We start from the raw sequence: 19,252 nt of genomic DNA on the forward strand, positions 1-19,252 counted from the left end.
TAATAATAATAATAATAATAATAATAATAATAATAAGTAAGTATTTTATTTTTATTTTCTAATTCTTTTTCGATTTATTCTGTCACAACTTTTGCCGACGTCGCTCGCTGCAACTTGAGGAGAATGTAGGTTACGTGTTCGAATGCGGCAAATATGTGTGTATACATATAGATAGTATGTGTTTTTATATACCTATGTTTACGAAATATTGCACACATACACACAGAGTATATATGTATACACTTGAGCAATTTCACGAGCTCTATTGTATATCATTATTATTTGAACGATTATTTTTCACATTTGAATATTAATATACATGCACGGTTTATTCTTTATATGTTCGTCTGTGTTTGGGTAAATTTTTTATGTTTACTTGGTTTTTTTTTTGTAGATTTTAAAAATTTACGTGCGAATTGTTAAGTCATATTTTGCAATTCTAAACCGTGATTTTACTTGTTTCTGTAATCAAGCAATTGATATTACGATAGTTGCGAGTTTTTTTTTTTTTTATCTTCTTTCTTTTAATTCAAAAAACAAAAACAAAATTAATAACCATCGTGGTAACTTCTGTATGATATTATAATGAAAATGAAGATATGATATTTAATTATACGTGTCAAATGCAATGCATGTACTTAAGTACATATTTACGTATAATGTATTACGTATATAGTACGATTATTGTATACCTACGGTTAAATATTGACAATGAGCTCGAGTCTCGAATCTCTTGGCCATGCCTTATTTAAATAAGCCTGCTTGAATTAAAGTCGTGGCATTTCATTACGCCTATGACCGTGATTTATACATAACGTTATATTATAACATAATTGCTATATATATTTACAAAATTAGCCTTAAACGCATGTATATTATACGTGCAAACTTAGCGAAATGAATTTGCACGAAACGTGTGGCGTATACACCTATGTATATATATATATCATATTATTTGTATATATGTATAATAATGCATCTATACATAAACTATTACTTACTTGACGTATAAAATAATTTATGATTTATGGTTAATTAACGCTTGTGTTTATATATAATATAACATATTATATATTATCTATATATCAATTGATCGCGTTAATTTGATCGGTATTATGCGATGGGGTTTTCGGGATAGAGTAGAAAAAAGAAATTAGGACGAGGGACAGAGAGAGGGAAAAAAATACAAAATGATAATGAAAATAAGGGAATAAGAAATAAGGGCGCGCGAGTCCTTGAACTAATCTGATTTAACAGCCTTTTGTTGGATAGTCAGCTTCTTCGCCTGTGCTCTGCGGTAAGCTTGGTTGTAAAAGTCCGAGAACAGGACGAAGAATATTGTCGAATGTAGGAGCAAAAGTCCGGCGATTAGTTTCGGGTATCCGCAGTCGAATACCAAGGCTTGGGTGCTGTGCACGAAGACGAGGAAAAATTGCACCTGAAAAATAAGGATCGGAAAATTTTTTACCCCTCATTATCTACATTCTCAAATCATACGCGACACATGATTTTTTCCACTTGCAAACATTTCACATGAATTATATTTTACAATTTTAATACACGTTTATGTTACTCTCGCATTTTCACCTGCATTTATCTATAATATAAATATATGGATATCGGTGTATGTATACGTAAAGTACACTTAGATCAAAAGCTACAGTTCATTACGTCCAATTAATATTTCGAAACGTTCTGGAAAGGTGTTTGTATATACACATTTACGTAGAGTTTATTAACCGCAGATTAAGCCATGCCCTGCATGAGTGAGACAATTAATGCGAAATCGTATGTATTATCTAATGATAATAACAGTAATTATGCCAGTTTTCGATATCTGCAACTCCATTTAATTACGTTCACATAGGTGTATAACGTATATATGTGAACTTGCGCAGCTCCATTGCACACGATTCGTGCCATATCCATGATTAGATATTTTACACAGGTTAATATCGTTGCAAGGGTCATGAAATTCGATTCTGGCGTGCATGCTAAAATCCATTTTTGCCATATGTTTCACAACATCACGCAATCCACGTCAATAACTTTTTTTATATAGTTGTATATACAATAATCATAATAATTCACAACGTTCGAGACGGAATAATAAGATGTCGAAATAAACGAAGGCTAGGAATGGATGATTCAAAATTTCTGTAAAGCCTTGTTTCTGCGCTTTCAGTGATCGTAATGAAAATAAAGCGAACGAAACAAAAGCTGTCCTTTTTTTTAATTTCAGATTATCTTGAGCGTTGTGCTACGTGGCCGATTCGAGAGTTTTTACAAAAGTCTATCTCGTTCCATCGTAAGATTTTGAATTCGATTTGAAATTTCTCGTAAGCTGATCGTGCTATTGTCGGAAAATGCGTTTTGGTCAGCCACGACTGAATAAATGTCGTAAAATTTTTCAATTTAGTTATTTCACCGTAAGGCAGGCTTTGAGGTTATATTTTGTTAATTATTCGATCATCAATTCATATGATAATTTATTCGTCCTAGCCGACCAGTACGTACTTCCTGACATTGAAACGATCACGTTACAAGAAATTTCGAATCGAATCAATGTCATACGAAACAACTAGATGGATATTCGTAAAAACTCTGAAATCGGTCACGTGACACCGCGCTCAATGAACCTCAATTTTGACCACGAGATTGCCGCGCACCCAGTGTCATCTGGTGACAAGTCGTCGTACCGACAGAGTAAAGCTTGTATCATGCGTCATACGTATTGCGCACGTATTAAGGCGGTTAAATAAAAATTACCAGATTTTGTAATCTGAAATATTCCATGCTTTCGACACTGCATGCACGCATGGCGGAACAATATTGCAAAAATAAATTTAATTACGGTATAATAGTCGAAGAGGCGAGCGTATGGATCCCGTCCAATCGTGCAATAATAAAGATCCTAATAAGGTCGAAGTCATCAGTGAATAACGTTGTACGCAGAAAAGTAATTAGCCTAATTATTCGTTCGCAATAGATCCATGTCGGGGGAGGGGGGACGGAAAAGTTCAGTCCGTCAAAGTTTAGCAATTGGCGGGTGTTGTGCGCGGGCACATTCCTACATTATGCACACATGTGAGGCAGGTTCTACCGCGGTGCTGCAAAGGCAAACGGCATATCGGAATGCCGAATTATTACACCATCTCGGCGGTGTGAGGCCGGTCCGGCCTTTACGGAGAACCGCAGGCTGCGCAGCCTCCGGTTGGGTCCACAGGTACCCGCGATCTCTGCAGAGTTCTCTGCTGCACCAGCACCAGCAGCAGTAACACCTGCTGATTGTGAGTCCTCGAGCGGGTAATGCGAGTTGAAATTGCTCAACGTCCTTACCGCGGTGATCGCACTGACGTTTTTCACTTTCCCCGCCATTCTATCCTGTCCTATCCTTTCCTATCCTAGCCCATTCAATCCTGCGAGCCAATCCTCCGTCTCTTTCTCGAGAAATTCATCCAGCTCTGTTATACACGTAGATTGCTGTTGTAATGCAAGTGTCGAAGCGCGATCGCTCGTCCGCGACTTAAAAGTCTCTACATCGGCAGAACTTCGATCATTCGTTCACTTTGATTATGATATTATAGCCCGGACCTGTTACATCGCACAATGCTAACCGACCGCGAGTTTCGACCGTGCAAAAATTTATACCTTGCGAAATACACGCTCCGCCGCGAATTGTTTTCCGCAGTTTTTGCCCTCTTTTTCTAACGATTGGCGCATTTTTGCACTTTGTACACCTTCTGTGAAGAGTGTTTAGCTTTTTGACGCTGCTCAAATGTACAGGTTATTGGATGACAGCGTACCGTTTGAATGATCGAAAGTGCCATCTGGCTACTCTGACGCCGTCGTATTTAGTTATAAAAGTCGTTTTTAACCGGACATTTTTCTCTCTGTCAAGTCAACGTCTCAATATAAGAATCTGATAAACTGCAAGACTTTTTTCCTGCTTCTCCGCGCGTTCAGTTCACCCGAAACGATCAGCTGATCGTCTAGACCGGCGCCATATTTCTGTAGCTGTACACGTGATTTGGATTCTAGCTTATGGTTTTACAGCATTCAAGAAATGTTTCCAGAAAATCTTTCAGCTTTTCTCACATGCCATTGCGATTTGCGAATCTGCTGGGAAAAATGATGGATTAATGTGAAAAGTTTGCTTTCCGTTTGTTAATTGAATTTTTTATTTCGTAAGTATATTAGATGCAAGAAAGAAGAAAAACTCGTAAGAAAATTAGCGAGATCAAATGAGGCGAATTCTTTTTACACTCGTATAAGGTACATTCTCGACTGTGGAACTAGTTTTACGCGCTCGAGTACAGAAAGAAAAAGATTTCTTTCAAGTCACGTCACGCCAGTTAAATTACGTCTGTGAGTCGTGGAAATTATACGGGATCGATATCTCGTCGAATTGCGCAAATTTACTTGATAGAACTTAGTCAGTCAGCGTTTCTGACGTAGAATTTTCTTCTAGTTTCCTCGCTTTCGTGCTATTACGGTACACAAATAATCTCCATCGATTAGAGATGCAACGAGATTGGCGAAATGCGGCTCGACGCACAGAAAGCGAGTCGGTAAAAATCGCTAGTCATTTCGCACGAGGCTGAGAGTACAACAACTTTTACGCTATTGCAACAAGAAAAATTGTGAACGTTGTTTCGAGGTGACCGACACCGTCGCCTTTCATTCTGAAACAATGGTTCATTCGATATATTTCATCGCCTCTAACAGTGATGGAAGAAAAAAATTACATTACATTAGATTGTTTTTAGAAATGAAAGTCCGTAACGTCTGGAGAAAAAAAACCGTCTCAAAATTGCTATTGACGGTGAAAAAAAAAAAAATGAAACAACGAACACACAAGGTGCCGATAATTTGAGAAACGGTTTTATGCGATTAAGACTTTGAAAATTATGGGAATCTTATGTTTTTCATTAGATTTTTATGTTTTTTGTCTTATTTTTTAAGTGTAAGTGCCTCAGTGCGTGTCATTGAAATTTGCTCCGATTCATTTTCATGACATTTACTATTTCGCGTTGTTGACTTATTGTTAGTTTTCATTGTCATTGGCGCGAATAACGTTATTGAAAGTTCTTTCTCTCCCGATTTTCGATTTCGACGGTCCAGCTCGCTCATCCTTAATTAAAGGTCTTCGTGTTCCGCAGTTTTTTCCAACGAATTCCACGTATGGAATGCGAGATTAAGTTTGCATGAAATTTAAATTTAAAATCGGCAGCGATAATATCGTCTATTAACGTCAAGACGCGGTTCCAATATCCTACGGCAAAGATGAACCGCAGTTAAATATTTCCGAGGGACAATCCGACGGACAAAAGATACTTTTACCTTTCTTATTTCCATCGTTTTCCACCGCATTTGATCAAACGCCCCGCCTAAGGGACGTATATACAGTAAAAATTTTCAAAAAATCGCATTTTTTTAAATTTTATATTCGTAATGTACATATATTTAAGTACACACAGACAAAATTTCTTGTCAATCCAGTAAGTATTGTCAACTCGATGTAAGTTGAAAAAAATACTTTTTTTAATATATGTAAACTGCCTTTGAAACTTTGAACGCGTTTTTCTCAAAAGTATGTTTTTAAAGTCGGTGAGGAAGATTTGTTAGAAACGGCTAAACCGATCAGTCTCAAATTTTAACACAAGCTTTCACAAGTACATTTTTTAGTAAATAATCTAAGGCTTTTTTTCATTCATAAATATTTTCCATTTTATAAACAATTTATAGCCTAAATTTTTGTCAAAAATCGATTTATTTCTTTGAAAAGTCACCATTTTTTCCAAAAATTGTTATTTTGCTTATTTTCTCGATCAGTTACAAGCTATTACATTATATGAAAAAAATATTTTTTTGACGCCTTTTTGTAGAGGTGATCCTGGAGATCAGTTATAGCAGCTTTCAAAATAATTATTGTTGAAAAAAAGAAAAAAAATTTCTACAAATTTTTACTTCAATAAATTCAAAGGTCTTCTCAGGAAAAAACTTTTTGAAAAATCGATTTTTTCGGTCTCCTGACTGTACACAATAACCCATTAAAACAATACCGATAATTTCGCAACTCCGTACAGTAGAATTCCCGTTTATCCCTACCGTTTCTCATTTCGGTGTCGCAGAGCCCCTCGATTTCCCGTCACACTGCCGAGACTTGGGCGGCTGTCTTATACATTGACGGTGTATTTTGATTATAGCAATCTAGACGATATTGCGAGGCGGCGTTCCTAATTCGCTATACACACTCACAATCAGCGCGATTGAGCAATGATTGACGGTAACCTTAAGCCGCGTTATCCCCACTTCAGAACGAGCATTATTATCATCGTTATGATTTTTTTCATCCCTCCTCTGTTCCTTCTTCCTTCAAATAAAAGTTACAATTCGCGTTTTTTGTTATCTTTTCTTTTTCATTCGATTATTACTATTTTTTTTTTTTTTTGGTTTTTTTGCTTCTCACTCGCTCGCACACTTTTACTACGATCCAACGATCAACACAGAGTCACCCTTTTTGTCTTCTTTCTACAATTCGTCAATCATATCTAGGTTATCGAAAGTACCTCTCACTGCGGTGAAGCGGGCTAATAATAAACGACCGCTGCTACGTAAACTCGCGTGTTTATTTTAACACAATTATTTCCACCGAAAAACTTATGCCTGTGTAATTGCGCGCTGTGCGGTAATCAAGACGGGAATAGATATTTTTTGAAAAATCGAAAAATCAAACTGCATTTACATCTCTTGACAGAAATATGCAGAGGTAATTAGTATAATCAGTTACGAGAAGAAAAAAAAAAAAAAAAAAAAAAAAAAAAAAAAAAAAAAAAAAAGATATTCTGCATTTGATTCGAATCAAAACGGATTTCGCGTTTTCAGCAGAAGCCTGTATTATAAAAAATTTCAAGAATTATTAATTGTCAATACGATTCGATCAAAATTTACATTCCAGTCCAATAAAATAAATCTATCATTGCCAACGAGCAAAAACTTATTCCCATAACACAGATTACTTCAGTTCGTAAAAAATCCGTAAAAAATCGTCGAAATAAAAACTCGATCGATCCCACGTGTAGGTAGATCACTGTTATCGATTAAATTCGCAGCAACGTATAATACTCACCAGTTGAACGGTGGTCAGGTGTTTTTTCCACCAGAGGTACTTTTGGTACTCGGGTCCCATCGCCGAGAGCATGTAGTAGGCGTACATAACGACGTGGACGGCGTTGTTTATCAAATTTCCAAGTGTCCCGTGGCCTCCGGCGATGAATTTCACGCACACCCAAGTCTCGAGGGGCGTCAGAGAATGGTGGTAAAGGTGAAGGAACGACACCTGGCTGTCCTTCTTGCGAAGAACGAAGAATATCTGTAGAGCAGAGAGCGAGAAAAAAAAAAAAAAAAAAAAAAACGAGAATGAATTAGAAACGAAAAAAATTATCAACGGGTCGATAATCGTTCGAATTATCCGCAGAGAGATAATTCGCGATAATTCGACGAAACTTGTTTGAATTTCTCAACTTTAATTCCACCGTCAACGTCACGCTGTAGAAATTAACACCGCGTGCGTCGGTGTCAAAGGATTAATTAACAGGCAAGCTAACGTTTTTGCACATGAATTGAATACGATGATATATTAGGGGAAAAATTGTACATATTTTATAGCTTCAAAACAGGGTACCCTTAAAATTTTATAGAAAAATTTTGTTTTTCAAAATATATATATTTTTTTTTTTTCCCCAACATCTGAAAATCTTTTTTGTTTTCTTTGGTTACAATTAAAAAGAAAAATGTTGACTCCTCGAAATCCAAGTATTTACTTAAGTACCACCCCCCTCCAGCCTATATACTTTTATATTTTACACTGATTGGTTAGTAATGACCTGAGAAGCGATGTGATTAGCGTGCGAATCGCGAAGACGAATGATTCGTATAATTATGTACACATCGAATAAGGTGTTACGCGAGGCAGGAGTGAAACACTGTGTTTGCTCAGGCCCACATCAAATCCGGCATATCGTATATAAATAGCAAATTACTAAATCCAGACGGTCTAAGCTTTGCGCAAGGAAAGCAAACGAGTATTAAAAAAACTAAGAGGATTAAGGCAGCGCTCCGAGAACAACGAACGGTCAAGGTTTGCTAGATGCGAATCCTTACGATGTTATAATGACCCATCGTTGATGGACGAGTCGTGTTTATTTTGATAATTCATCGGATGTTGGCTTACCGTGTCTGCAAATTCGGTAAATTTACTGATGAAGTACCACCAGCACAAATTTGCCATCCGCAAGGCGGACGGATTGTGCGAATAGTCGACCGGCTGACATTTATAGCTGTAGTCGAGTAGCCATCCCGACATCAGATGCTGTAATGGGAAAACGAATCGATTTGTTTAGAGACCTGTTTCTGAAAAGTCGTTTATTCGTGCTAAAATTCCTCGCCTTTGAGATTATACGTCCATATTATGATTATCGAATATTTTAAACAAATTTTATTATTCAACAACACGTTGACATTGAACGAATGTGATTATATTCATCCTGGGAATTAGACTGGGCGAATCTGTTCCGGCATGTCTTTATATTTTGGACTATAATTACAGTATAATTATGTGTTTAAGCATCGACTGATGTCGCGTGATTTATTACACATATCCACGATATTGAACAACAAAATAGTTAGGCCTTTGTTTGAAAAATTATTTAAAAAAGGATTTATCAATCTATTAAAATAGAGAGCGTAAGAAAAAAGTTGGGAAAATGGCGAGATTTTTATCTACTACTTTATTTTCGGTCATTTGTAGTGCGAAAGATACGATTGCCCATTAAATTGAAAATTGGCTCGTGTTTTTCACTCCCATATAAACGACGCAAAATAATATCAATTTATGTGATTGAAGTATCAATTATTATCATTATTATTTTCACCTGTAATTGAAAAATATTTCGAAGGAAACCGCAGATTATCAAAAACCATTCTTAAAAAAAAAAAAAAAGAAAAATGAAATAATCGATTAACTTTTACCGATTCAATCGAGTCATGTTCGATTATTTTTTTTTTCGACTCGATGAATCGGTGCATCGATTTTTTTATTTCATCGGTGATCGCTGGTTGCTAAATTTGCATCGATTTTGCAAAAACTTGTGTCTACTTTAAAGATTAATCGCAGTTTCTAACTTATTGATATGAAATCTTGTCTTTTCCTATTCGTGATTTTTTTATTCTTCTCTTCTGATCTTATAGACTCGTTTTCTTTCTTTTTTCGAGATGTTCTCGTTGCGTTGATTTTAGGTTTTCTTTGTTCCACCAACAACCAAGCAGCACGAGGGAATTAATCTCTCGACGATCTTGGAACCAACGCGCCACTGCTGTTGCTGCTGCTGCTGCTGGTGCAGAAAGAACGAAAGAACGTGAACGCACACAAAGATACTCGCAAACGCACACAGATCACTATGCAGCCTTGAATATAGAAAGTCGATACAGGAAATTCCTTGGAGGGAAATATTGTTGCTCAAACTTTCGAGAAAAAGCGCGCCTTTGCACCGCCGTACTTTATAACTCTTTGCCCGCTTGAACCTAATGATTTCGTATTTCCTAATCATCGTTCTATGCTTGTGTGTACACGCGTATGTTTCAAGTACGCACCTACACGCGTATGTCATTCTCGAGTGTGTTACAATCTCCGCAACCTGCAACAGCCGGCCCGATGACGAATCGAGTTATACAAAGTAAATGCGAAAGGTAAAACGGATGGAAGAAGATGACAAGAAATTCCACACTTCTGAGGGTTTTTTTTTATAGAAAAAAAATGTCAAGGAATGACAAATTTTTCATTAATTTATTGAATTTATTGATTGTATAGTTGTGGAATGAGATTTAATCGCATTTTAAAAAATAATTGTTAATTTATTTGGGATAAATGGGCATGAAAAATCTTTTTTGTAATCATTTAATTTGTACTAATGACTTTTAAGTAATACGAATTAATTAAACACCATCGGTACTTACTGTGCATAAGAGAATAGATTTAATAGAATTTCGAATAACAGAGGTAAGATATCAGGAATTTAAAAAGGTTCTCTTTTCCAAATTTCGATTCAAATAACCCGGCGGATTCGCAACCTTGAAGTCCGAATCTGTGATTTCTCCTGAGTATCTGAAAGTTGGCCGCGAAGGTACAAACACAGTTACCGTTGAATTGCGTATAATAATTAATGTTTCAATGTCTGATCTTACGGTTTGGGTTACGTGCAGTAAGACACATCGCAAAATGAATGACGAGTTTTTTTTATTTTCGTGTATTCCAACCGGTTCGTCGTCTATAACGTATTTTTATACAAAAATGAGAAAAACCATTTCGATTCCATTTCACAATCCTAACATCTTTTCTCTCGTCACGTCAAGTACGTCTGCAAATCCGATATTCTACAGTAGAAGAGGCAAAGCTCTCAAAGTCTTGAAACGGTCATAGAGAGCCATGGAGTCTCGCGTACTCTCACCATCGCCTCGAGTTGGCAAATTGCTACAAGAGTTACACCATACGGCGTCAGTCAAGTACAACTGGTATTTAAATTAGGAATTTCACAAGTTTGGCTACACGAGATTCGGACGCCAAACGCGAATGGTCTTGTCCAAGTCTTGTCCAAGTCAACGTTTGCATGGCACAAAACGATCGCGAAACACGCCGGTTCAAATTGTTCAACCCTAAGGTGCCGATACCCTCATGGATAAATGGCAAGTGCAGCATGGGACGAGCCATAAGCAAACCAGCAAGTAAGGCAGAAACCGTTTGCCAGTGAAATGATGTTTTCGTTCCTGGAGAAGCCAGTCGGTCAAGGTTGCATCTCGTGATCTGTTCGTGCTACTTTCTTCCTTCCACGACTTTAACGATTATTATATCTATAGGTAGTATAGGTACACGTTTATAACGACGCCGAGTTGCAGCCACGTGTAATAAGACTTGACGAGGAATATAACTTGCCAGCGAATATGCACGCAATCGCAATCGAATCTCGAATCTCTCTCTATAAATATGTATATATATATATATATATATATATATATATATTTTTTTTTTTTACTCTTTCAGTGAGAAGAAAATCTCATTTTTTATTCTTACTGGAAAATGTATACGTAAGTTGTAATCAAAACGGTTCAAATATCCTTAGAATTACGAGAAATCGATCGATTGATCGATTAATCGGCAGCTTCGATTAATCGTTTTTGAGATAAATCGTTTCATGAATTAATCGTCCATTCAGCGTTTTCGATAAATAGTTTTTCTAATTAATCGATCAATCGACAGTTTCGATCAAGGTTTTTAGAATTAATTCAAATCAACTACGATTAATCAATGAGTTGGAAAATCGTCTTCCTGAAATCGTCGATCAATTTTTTAATCCAAAAAACGATAAATGGAAACTGCTGAAATTGAAAAGAGTTTCGGGAGTCCATCAGGCTCTTCCGATCTCGCGATTTCTCACCTCGTACATCATCCCCAACGAGAATAGGACCTGGAATGCGTTGTAGGCGATAAGGGTGCCGCGGAGCTGGAAGGGTTTTTTATTCGCCATCACCCTCGGTCCGAATATCGTGACACCGTAAAGGTAAAGGACGACGATGAGGAAGGTGGGGATCGGCGAGTCCATCAGGGGCCAGTCGCTCACTCTGGGGTCCGAAATCGTCGTCAGGATCTCCGTGTACTGATCGAGGGCCATCCTGACAAGATATTCCGCCCCCATGGCGCCCCCGAAGGCTCCGGTCCTGTTCGTGTCCTGGATTTCATTGCGTGGCTCCGGCTCACGCTCCGCCACTAATTCTGCCGCCGCGGACGCCAGCTTGCCTGAAATTTGGAAGAACCAATAAGTCTCGTTTATATCGGAAGATTTTTGGAAAATCGGAAGATCGGGAATTAGAGAGAATTTAAGGGATCGAAAATGGCTGATTTTTGCCATTTTTTTTTCGCCAGTCGGTTTGATTTTTTTCATGTCAAATTAAAGCATTCATGAATATACAGAGAGAGTAAACATTTAAAGCATTGTTTTTATTTTCTTTACAGTTTTTTCAAAGGTTCTCTCGAAACGTGGTTTTTCAAAACGGTGGACAGTTTCAAAGATAGAGTTTCCAAGCTTTTTTTTTCTTAACTTCACACTTTTTTTTAAGGATAAACTGTCGAAATAATAGGCTAAATTCGATAATTTTTTTTTCAAACCACCCCAATTTTGTCAATTTTTATTAAAAAACAAAAAACCTCGATAGCAAGATAGCGGCTTTCATATTTTTACAAATTTCAGTTTCATGTAATATTTGCGGCTACCACCGTGTCCATTATGAAGAATTCTTTTTTTTTCGAAGTCATTTTCAACCTTACAAAATAAATTGAAAAAAAAAAAAAAATAATCGTTTAAAAATTTATCTTCCGTCCCGGTGTATTTAAAAATTCTAAAACAGAATAGACTGTATTTATTTGAAAAAGATTAAACATCGGTATTTGATCGGTTTAAATCGTTTCAAAATTTCTAAAAATCTGGAGCATTCTTTTCGATTTTTGCAACATTGCATCGATATTGATTACGAACACAAATTGTCATATTAAATTGACTATTACGGAAAAAAGGAACATCCGTTCCAGTATCTTTGTGGAAAATAATCTGTCCAGAATAAAATGAGCCATCGTAGAGTGAAATCGACAAAGAATACTGGATTTCCATTATTTCAAAGCGATTCGAATTTGAGCTTTTCTTTATTTCATTCCAGTTTACACACTCGAATAAATGTTCGTGGCTAACGGATGGATACTTATTCGATAAAAACCCATAGTTATTATTAAAAAGTATCGATATTTGCCCAGGGAAACTTTCAATGGGTCTTTTCACGGTGAACAAGTTGAATATGATCGTTTGGTAAGAGTATATGACGTAATTAAATTTGTGTCATCCGATATACAGCCTCTGCGGCTCGATGACTTATTACACAGACAGAAATTATTTTGAAATTTTTCTTACGTCTTCAGTCATCTCGACGACCTATATCGCGCATATTATAATAACGTTCAGTGTCGATGAAAGTGTTGATGAGGTTTGAATTCTCGTATATTTCAATGCTATATGTATTATTCATACGTCTAATTCAAACACTCGCCAACTTCACCTCGTTTACGAAAATGTGTAAATATTTTACAATGATTTCTACTCCCTATTTACATACGCACGTTTCATTTCTGATGCGAGTACCGTTCATCATCCCGTGTATCAGGTTTCATTCAGGTTCTCCGATATTCTAATCAAACAAACCTACATTCTCGTTGATTAGAAACCTCGCTGAAGGAATCGTTAATTCTCAGCAAAGTTCACTCGCGTGTAAATGAAATAAATAAGAATAAAATCAAACACAAACACTCAGAATCGTGTTTCAAGATTAAGTCAGAAATTTTTAAAGCCTTCTATCAAATTGTCGATGATTTTTTTCTCTCGAGCTTGAGATTAGCGTTGATAAAAATTTGCAATTAGACTTAAGGAAGAAAGTTAAACGAATGTGTAAAATACAGAATCTGGCGTTGATTGTTTTACGTATTTACCTACGATGGCAAGAAAATTTTGCAACATCCGTTATAGTATAGAAATATTTGCAAAACTCAACGTAACGTGTTTTATTCCTTAGGTCTGCTTATAGCTTATAGCCAGCAGGGTGAGATTTTTTTGCAAATAAATTGCAGCCTAATGTAATTCGGTGACGAGGCGAAGAGGCTTACGTTCAGTAATATCTAATGCCTAATCAGAATCGTATTTCGCGCTTCGACCGCGTTTCTCTGCCGTTGATGACTGCATGTGATAATAGCTGGGTGATGATTTCTCCTCGGAGGATTCGAGTCAAGTATAACGAGCGCAGAACTCATTGTGAAAACACCGGAAGAGAAGCTTCTGCATTTGCAGAGAATGATTGATAATCGCAAACGACATTATCATTCCTGCATCGCCGTAGCCGATTTAATAATCCTGCATTTGCGATTATATAAATTCGTGTGGCAATTGTCTCAGCGCCGATCGAATTTTCAAATCAAACGATCAAAACGCAATTAGATATTCATGTCTACGTTATACGCATGCGGCTTACGTCCTTGGCTCAATGGTCATTATGATTATACAAAGCTGCACAACTTCTCTGCAAATTATTTTCTTCCGGATGATGTAATCGGTCTTTCAGAAATTTCTTATTATTGTATATATATATATACTCTGGTAGATCTTTTCTTTGAACATTACTCAACGAACAAATAAACAAACGAACGAAAAGAGAGAGAGAAAACAACAAATAATAGGTATTCCGTTAAGGTGATTGCGTAATTGGCCAAAAATCGATACTTTTCATCAATTTTATTACGAGATGGTTACCGAAACGGATCTTCTCGTTTTTTAGCGGTCTATTTAATACTGCCATTTGTTAATTGTAATCAATATCGTTGCAATTTTGTAAAATGAATTATTCAACGATGCGAACACGATATTAAAAAAAGTCTCTAGAGTATATAGTCTTCCGAATGAACCGAGTCATCGTAAACGAATTATAACCAGATTTTTGAAATTTTTTTTTCATATCCAAGCTTTTATTTCCAGCTCCGGTTAATTTTTATTTTTGCACATTCAAAAAGTGATATTTTTAGCTTAGGAATACATTAATTTTATAAGTGCTCAACGTTGTTAATAAAAAGCATTGATTTTGGTTCAAGTAAAAGAAGTTTTAAAAGGATTTTAAAACAGATTTATTCAGATCCAATAAATCTCATCGCCAGGGAGTCAATATCACCGAAATCTGGTGAACTTTTATCAAAATCAAGTTCCTGACTCACCATCACTCGGCAATTTCAAGTTTGACGCTTGACTAACCGAAAACAGACCTCGTGACCGAGGGCATTGACTCAAATCATCGTCAACGGGGATTTCCCATGGCAGAACCGGTCCTTCCGGGTTCACCGGGAGAATAAAGAGTTATTAGCGGCTGTCTGCAATAATTGCGGAGTCATTTCTCGTCGCGTATCAAAAGAACCCGGACGCAACATTCCTGCATCAAGGTGGACTCGTGCGTATTTTTCAGCCTTTGTTATTTCGATTTTCCTCAGCAAGTCAACGCACCGATAAACATTCTTGCGGTCAAAGACAAGCTCAAGAGTTGAAATATTTTTTTTCATAAAAAAAAAAGGGATTGAGAGAAAGAATATATGGAAGGTCTGAGAATTTTCGAGAAAAAGATCAACGCCAATTTTCGACAAAATTTTCAAGTCTGGATGTTTCTATTTTGGTGTCTTTTTTTGTAACAGTATCCGAAGGAATGATTTTTAAATTTCCAGCAAAGTGATGTCGACCATGCAGAGTCGATGAATAATTAAATTTGCGTGAAATTTGTCTGATTAGACGAGTTTTCTTTTTTTTTTCACAAAAATTGAGTCAATATTTTGGGCTTGAAAACCATATTCCGAAAAATAGAAGCACCAGGAATGAATTTCTGTTATAAGACGATGGCAAAATTTATCAGACGAGTTTAGGGCGGAGTTAAAATGGCGAATTTGAAAAGTTGCAAAATTGCCAAACTCCGAATTCTTCGTTGGCGAAACTTGAAGTAAAGAAATTAGACTTCGACGAAGTATCAAAGTTTCGAATGCTCCGAAAGCGGACGTTCAAAGTTCCGAAAGTGTGAGAATGATAAAATAGAAAAATATGAAACATCGAAATTCCTAACGATGGAAGATTTTTTAATTGGATGAATTTCCGGTTTGGTTAAAAAATTTCTCCTCGTTGATATTTCTTGTTTTAGATTTTCTATATTCTTACGTTCTTAGTCCTGGTAATTTTGACTTTCGAACTTTTTCTTTATCAGAACTTTTCTTCTATCGTTAACCTAACTGGAATTTTCAGGATCTCGGATTTCTGAACGTTAATAATTCGAATATTTCTTTGCTTTATTCCCTCAACTTTCACCGCCAAATAATTGTTAACTTTTCAAATTCGGAACCGAAAGATTAACGCTTCGAAATTTCAAAAACGAGTGTTCGAACCGTCGAAGGGCGAGGAATTTCGCCGTCTATAATCAGGTCTTCGAGCAGGACCAAAGCGACTTTAAAATAGTAGAACACAGTGTTTGCCCAGTGATTGCATCGAGCAGACGTTGACATTTGGAGTACGAAAGAGGCAACGATAGACGAGATTGGCACCAGCTTGAGAAAGGCTGTGCAATAATTCAAGCGATGGGCTGGAGCAGAAACATTTCGAAGGCGCGTGTGCTTAACAATCATAGTAATATAAATATCTCTTAAGCATTCCGGAGTAGCGCAAGCTCTCTGACCCGTCGAGATGCGGTTTTGAATATAATATGCATTAATAAAATAAAATATCGGCGTCGAGCAAGCGGCAACAGCAACGTTCAAGGACGATGACCACTCGTTGTTGAGCAAACTCGGATCACGAAACTCGCATCAATTAAAAGTAGAAAATTGTAGAAAACGAGAGAAGTCAGCTCTCTCTCTCTCTCTCTGGTGAATCGCGCAGTTATTATCATCACTATTAATCCATGGTGCAATACCTACTTGGCGTAGGCATGGTGGACGCGTACGAAGGAGAGATAATAAGTAATCTACAACACACACGGCTTTACTGATCCAGGATTACGAGTGAGAATTTCGAAGAGGAAAATACGAATCAAACGACGTTTTCATCACGTGATAAAAGGACGTGAATCCGGGCGAAATCGAACGACACAAATTGAGAAAAGATTTTAAATTCGGATCGTTCGAAGTAAATGAATTCTGGTTTTCTTCAACCGTTTCTAATGTCTTCAAGCTCATTTTCTTCACAATAATAAAATGAAACCGAAATTCGAGTACGAAAAACCGTAAAGTTTGATTATTTTTAAGGTTCTAGTTATCAACCGTTTCAATATTTTCAAACCGTTGCTGCCTCAGCTTGTGTTATTCAAGTTTGCTCGAAAGATTTTTCCAACAAAGTATCCATCACCTGGTTTGATCGATCTTTTTCACTATCATTGTCGCACGCAATATTTTTTAAACAAAATTCTCTCTTTTAATTCTTTCATCTTTTCACTTGTGAGTCTGCATTGCAGTTGGTTTCATTCCATCCCTAATTTTCCCACAAAGTCTCCCGATTTCTCGCTGCAGAGTATTTCTCAGCAGGCCTCATCGCTGGTTCCGCACCATCATCATCATCATCATCATCATCATCATCGTAATTTTCATCCTCTAGGTGACAATGGACGCGCAGACTTGGACATTGATTGATAATCTGCCACAGCGTCTAAATCGCTTCCTCAAATGTCGTTACACCGTAACTCACGAGATAAAATCCTATATTTTCATCAGTATGGCAGAGAGTTTGCGCAACAGTGGAAACCGCTTCCAAAGGAAAAAATTGTCACCCTCCGTAGCTCACCTCGGAATTAATCCTCGGATGTTCGATCCTCCTTCGTGAATCAGCCGATCGCCAAGTGGAACGTGATTTTGTTGTTGTTTTTTAAATTTTTATTCTCGACTTTATTTTTTCTATGATATTTTCCCTTCGACAAGGGAAAAAATGTTGAAATTTTCGATCAATCACGCGGCACGGAAAATGTATCTAACCCGAAGTACAAACGGCGATGGTACAAACGGAACTGACTCGCAATTATCGGGGATACAAGATCCTCGTTGAAACGAACGAACGAACGAATCGAACGGTACATGATATCCAGAGAAAGTTGCGTAGCCGAGAATGAGATGGAAGAAAGCAGCGGTCGAGGGCAAAGAGATGAACAAAGTAGCAAAATGTGGGGGAAAAGAAAGGAGAAGAAGAAAAAAAAAAAAAAAAAAAAAATCAGCCAAATAGGGATGGGAGGAATTGCGCCTGGAGGAATCGCCTGTTCGAGTTCCTTTTTACCCGCTTTTCATTCGCTGGAACAAGATAAAGACTGACAACGATGGTGACGGCGACGATCTTCTCGTTTGTACTTATAACACTTATAGTAGGTAAGTGTGCCGCGCTTAGTTGGCTTAAGTCTAGAGTTCCAACCAAGACGAGGCGGCTGGCTGCATGATTCGGAGAAGGCGAACGATTCGACATAATCACGGAATTAGGTGTGCAAATGAAAAATTTCAATAGTGTCGTTAGATAGAATTTGAAAAAATAATTGACACGTATTTTTTCTTTTTTCAATTCAATGTTTGGTAACAAAGATATAGCGTGTCGAATTCCGTGTGACGTCAGAATTTTTCACACATTTTTCACGTTGTAGTATATCACGTTGTGACGTCACGTGTCAATTTCAAACTGCTGTAGTTTTGTTAGAGAACGTTGAATTGAAAAAAGATAAAATATGGGTCAATTGTTCTATGATATTATATCTGACGATGCTAATGGAATTTTTCATTTGCGCATCTAATTCATTGTGTATCTTTGGTTTGTTCTACCTATATTCTGTGCGTCTTTATGCATCCGCGGAATTACTCACGGCCGTGTAATTCCGCTGACGTGAAAATGACGATCCAGTTAGTCCAGTTTCCAGTCGGTTTGCTGGAGTAGCCTTCGTTTCAACGCATGGAACACTCGGGGAAATTACGCAAGGAAATTGGTACTCTAGTATATGTATATCCTTGGAGTTAGAATAATTTTTTCGTATATCCTCGACCCAAGAATGACAAGATTAGGCTTGACTTGCTATTGGTTTGACCCTTCAACGTTTTGAAATTTTATGAAATAAATTTTGTTTTTTCCTCTAATTCAAAAATCTGATATTGCAAGATCTATGAATATAACTTCCAACGTTTTAACCCCGCCATTAATCGCTAACGAAAGTACTTAAAATTCAAGTTATCGAATTTCAAAACTATTTTTTAACAACGAAAATTGACTTCACTAGTTTTGGGTCATTTTTTTGCCTGAGTGATGATTTCAAAAAATTGTTATCCAAGAGGATAATTAAAAGAGGCTGTAAGTGCCATTTTCAATAATTAAAAAAACACGTTTACGTCCGTTTTTCAAAATTTTTTGTCTCAACTGCACTTCCAGCCTTTTTTTTACTTTCCTCCTCAATTGACTCGCACGTGTTTCACGTCGAATAGTCAACTCGTATCCTAGCATGCCTGCCTGCAGGTATCTAGCCCATTGACCGACTGCTGCGGATGATTTTTACTTTCGAAATATTTCGCTTCGGTATGCGCACGTGATACAAGCCGTTAATAAACAAAACGGGACCTGTCTCGGGG

At 37.0% G+C, this 19,252-nt stretch overlaps 1 protein-coding gene and 1 long non-coding RNA gene across 2 annotated transcripts in view; one reads left to right on the forward strand and one right to left on the reverse strand.

Moving 5' to 3' along the window:
* On the reverse strand, window positions 1-11,755 carry LOC124410030 (elongation of very long chain fatty acids protein AAEL008004). The gene is made up of 5 exons (XM_046888141.1): window positions 11,493-11,755; window positions 8,237-8,374; window positions 7,133-7,375; window positions 992-1,438; window positions 1-929 (listed from the first exon to the last, which is right to left on the reverse strand). The coding sequence occupies exons 1-4, from the start codon at window positions 11,748-11,750 to the stop codon at window positions 1,241-1,243; spliced, it is 837 nt and encodes a 278-aa protein (XP_046744097.1). The 5' UTR covers window positions 11,751-11,755; the 3' UTR covers window positions 1-929; window positions 992-1,240.
* The window catches only part of LOC124410034, a 20,880-nt gene continuing 13,371 nt past the window's right edge, over window positions 11,744-19,252 (forward strand). The window contains exon 1 of the long non-coding RNA XR_006929557.1: window positions 11,744-11,879. This is a non-coding gene — a long non-coding RNA (uncharacterized LOC124410034). The remainder of the gene's footprint in view (window positions 11,880-19,252) is intronic.

Source organism: Diprion similis, chromosome 8 (genome assembly GCF_021155765.1).
Source record: "Diprion similis isolate iyDipSimi1 chromosome 8, iyDipSimi1.1, whole genome shotgun sequence".
Classification (NCBI taxonomy): domain Eukaryota; kingdom Metazoa; phylum Arthropoda; class Insecta; order Hymenoptera; family Diprionidae; genus Diprion; species Diprion similis.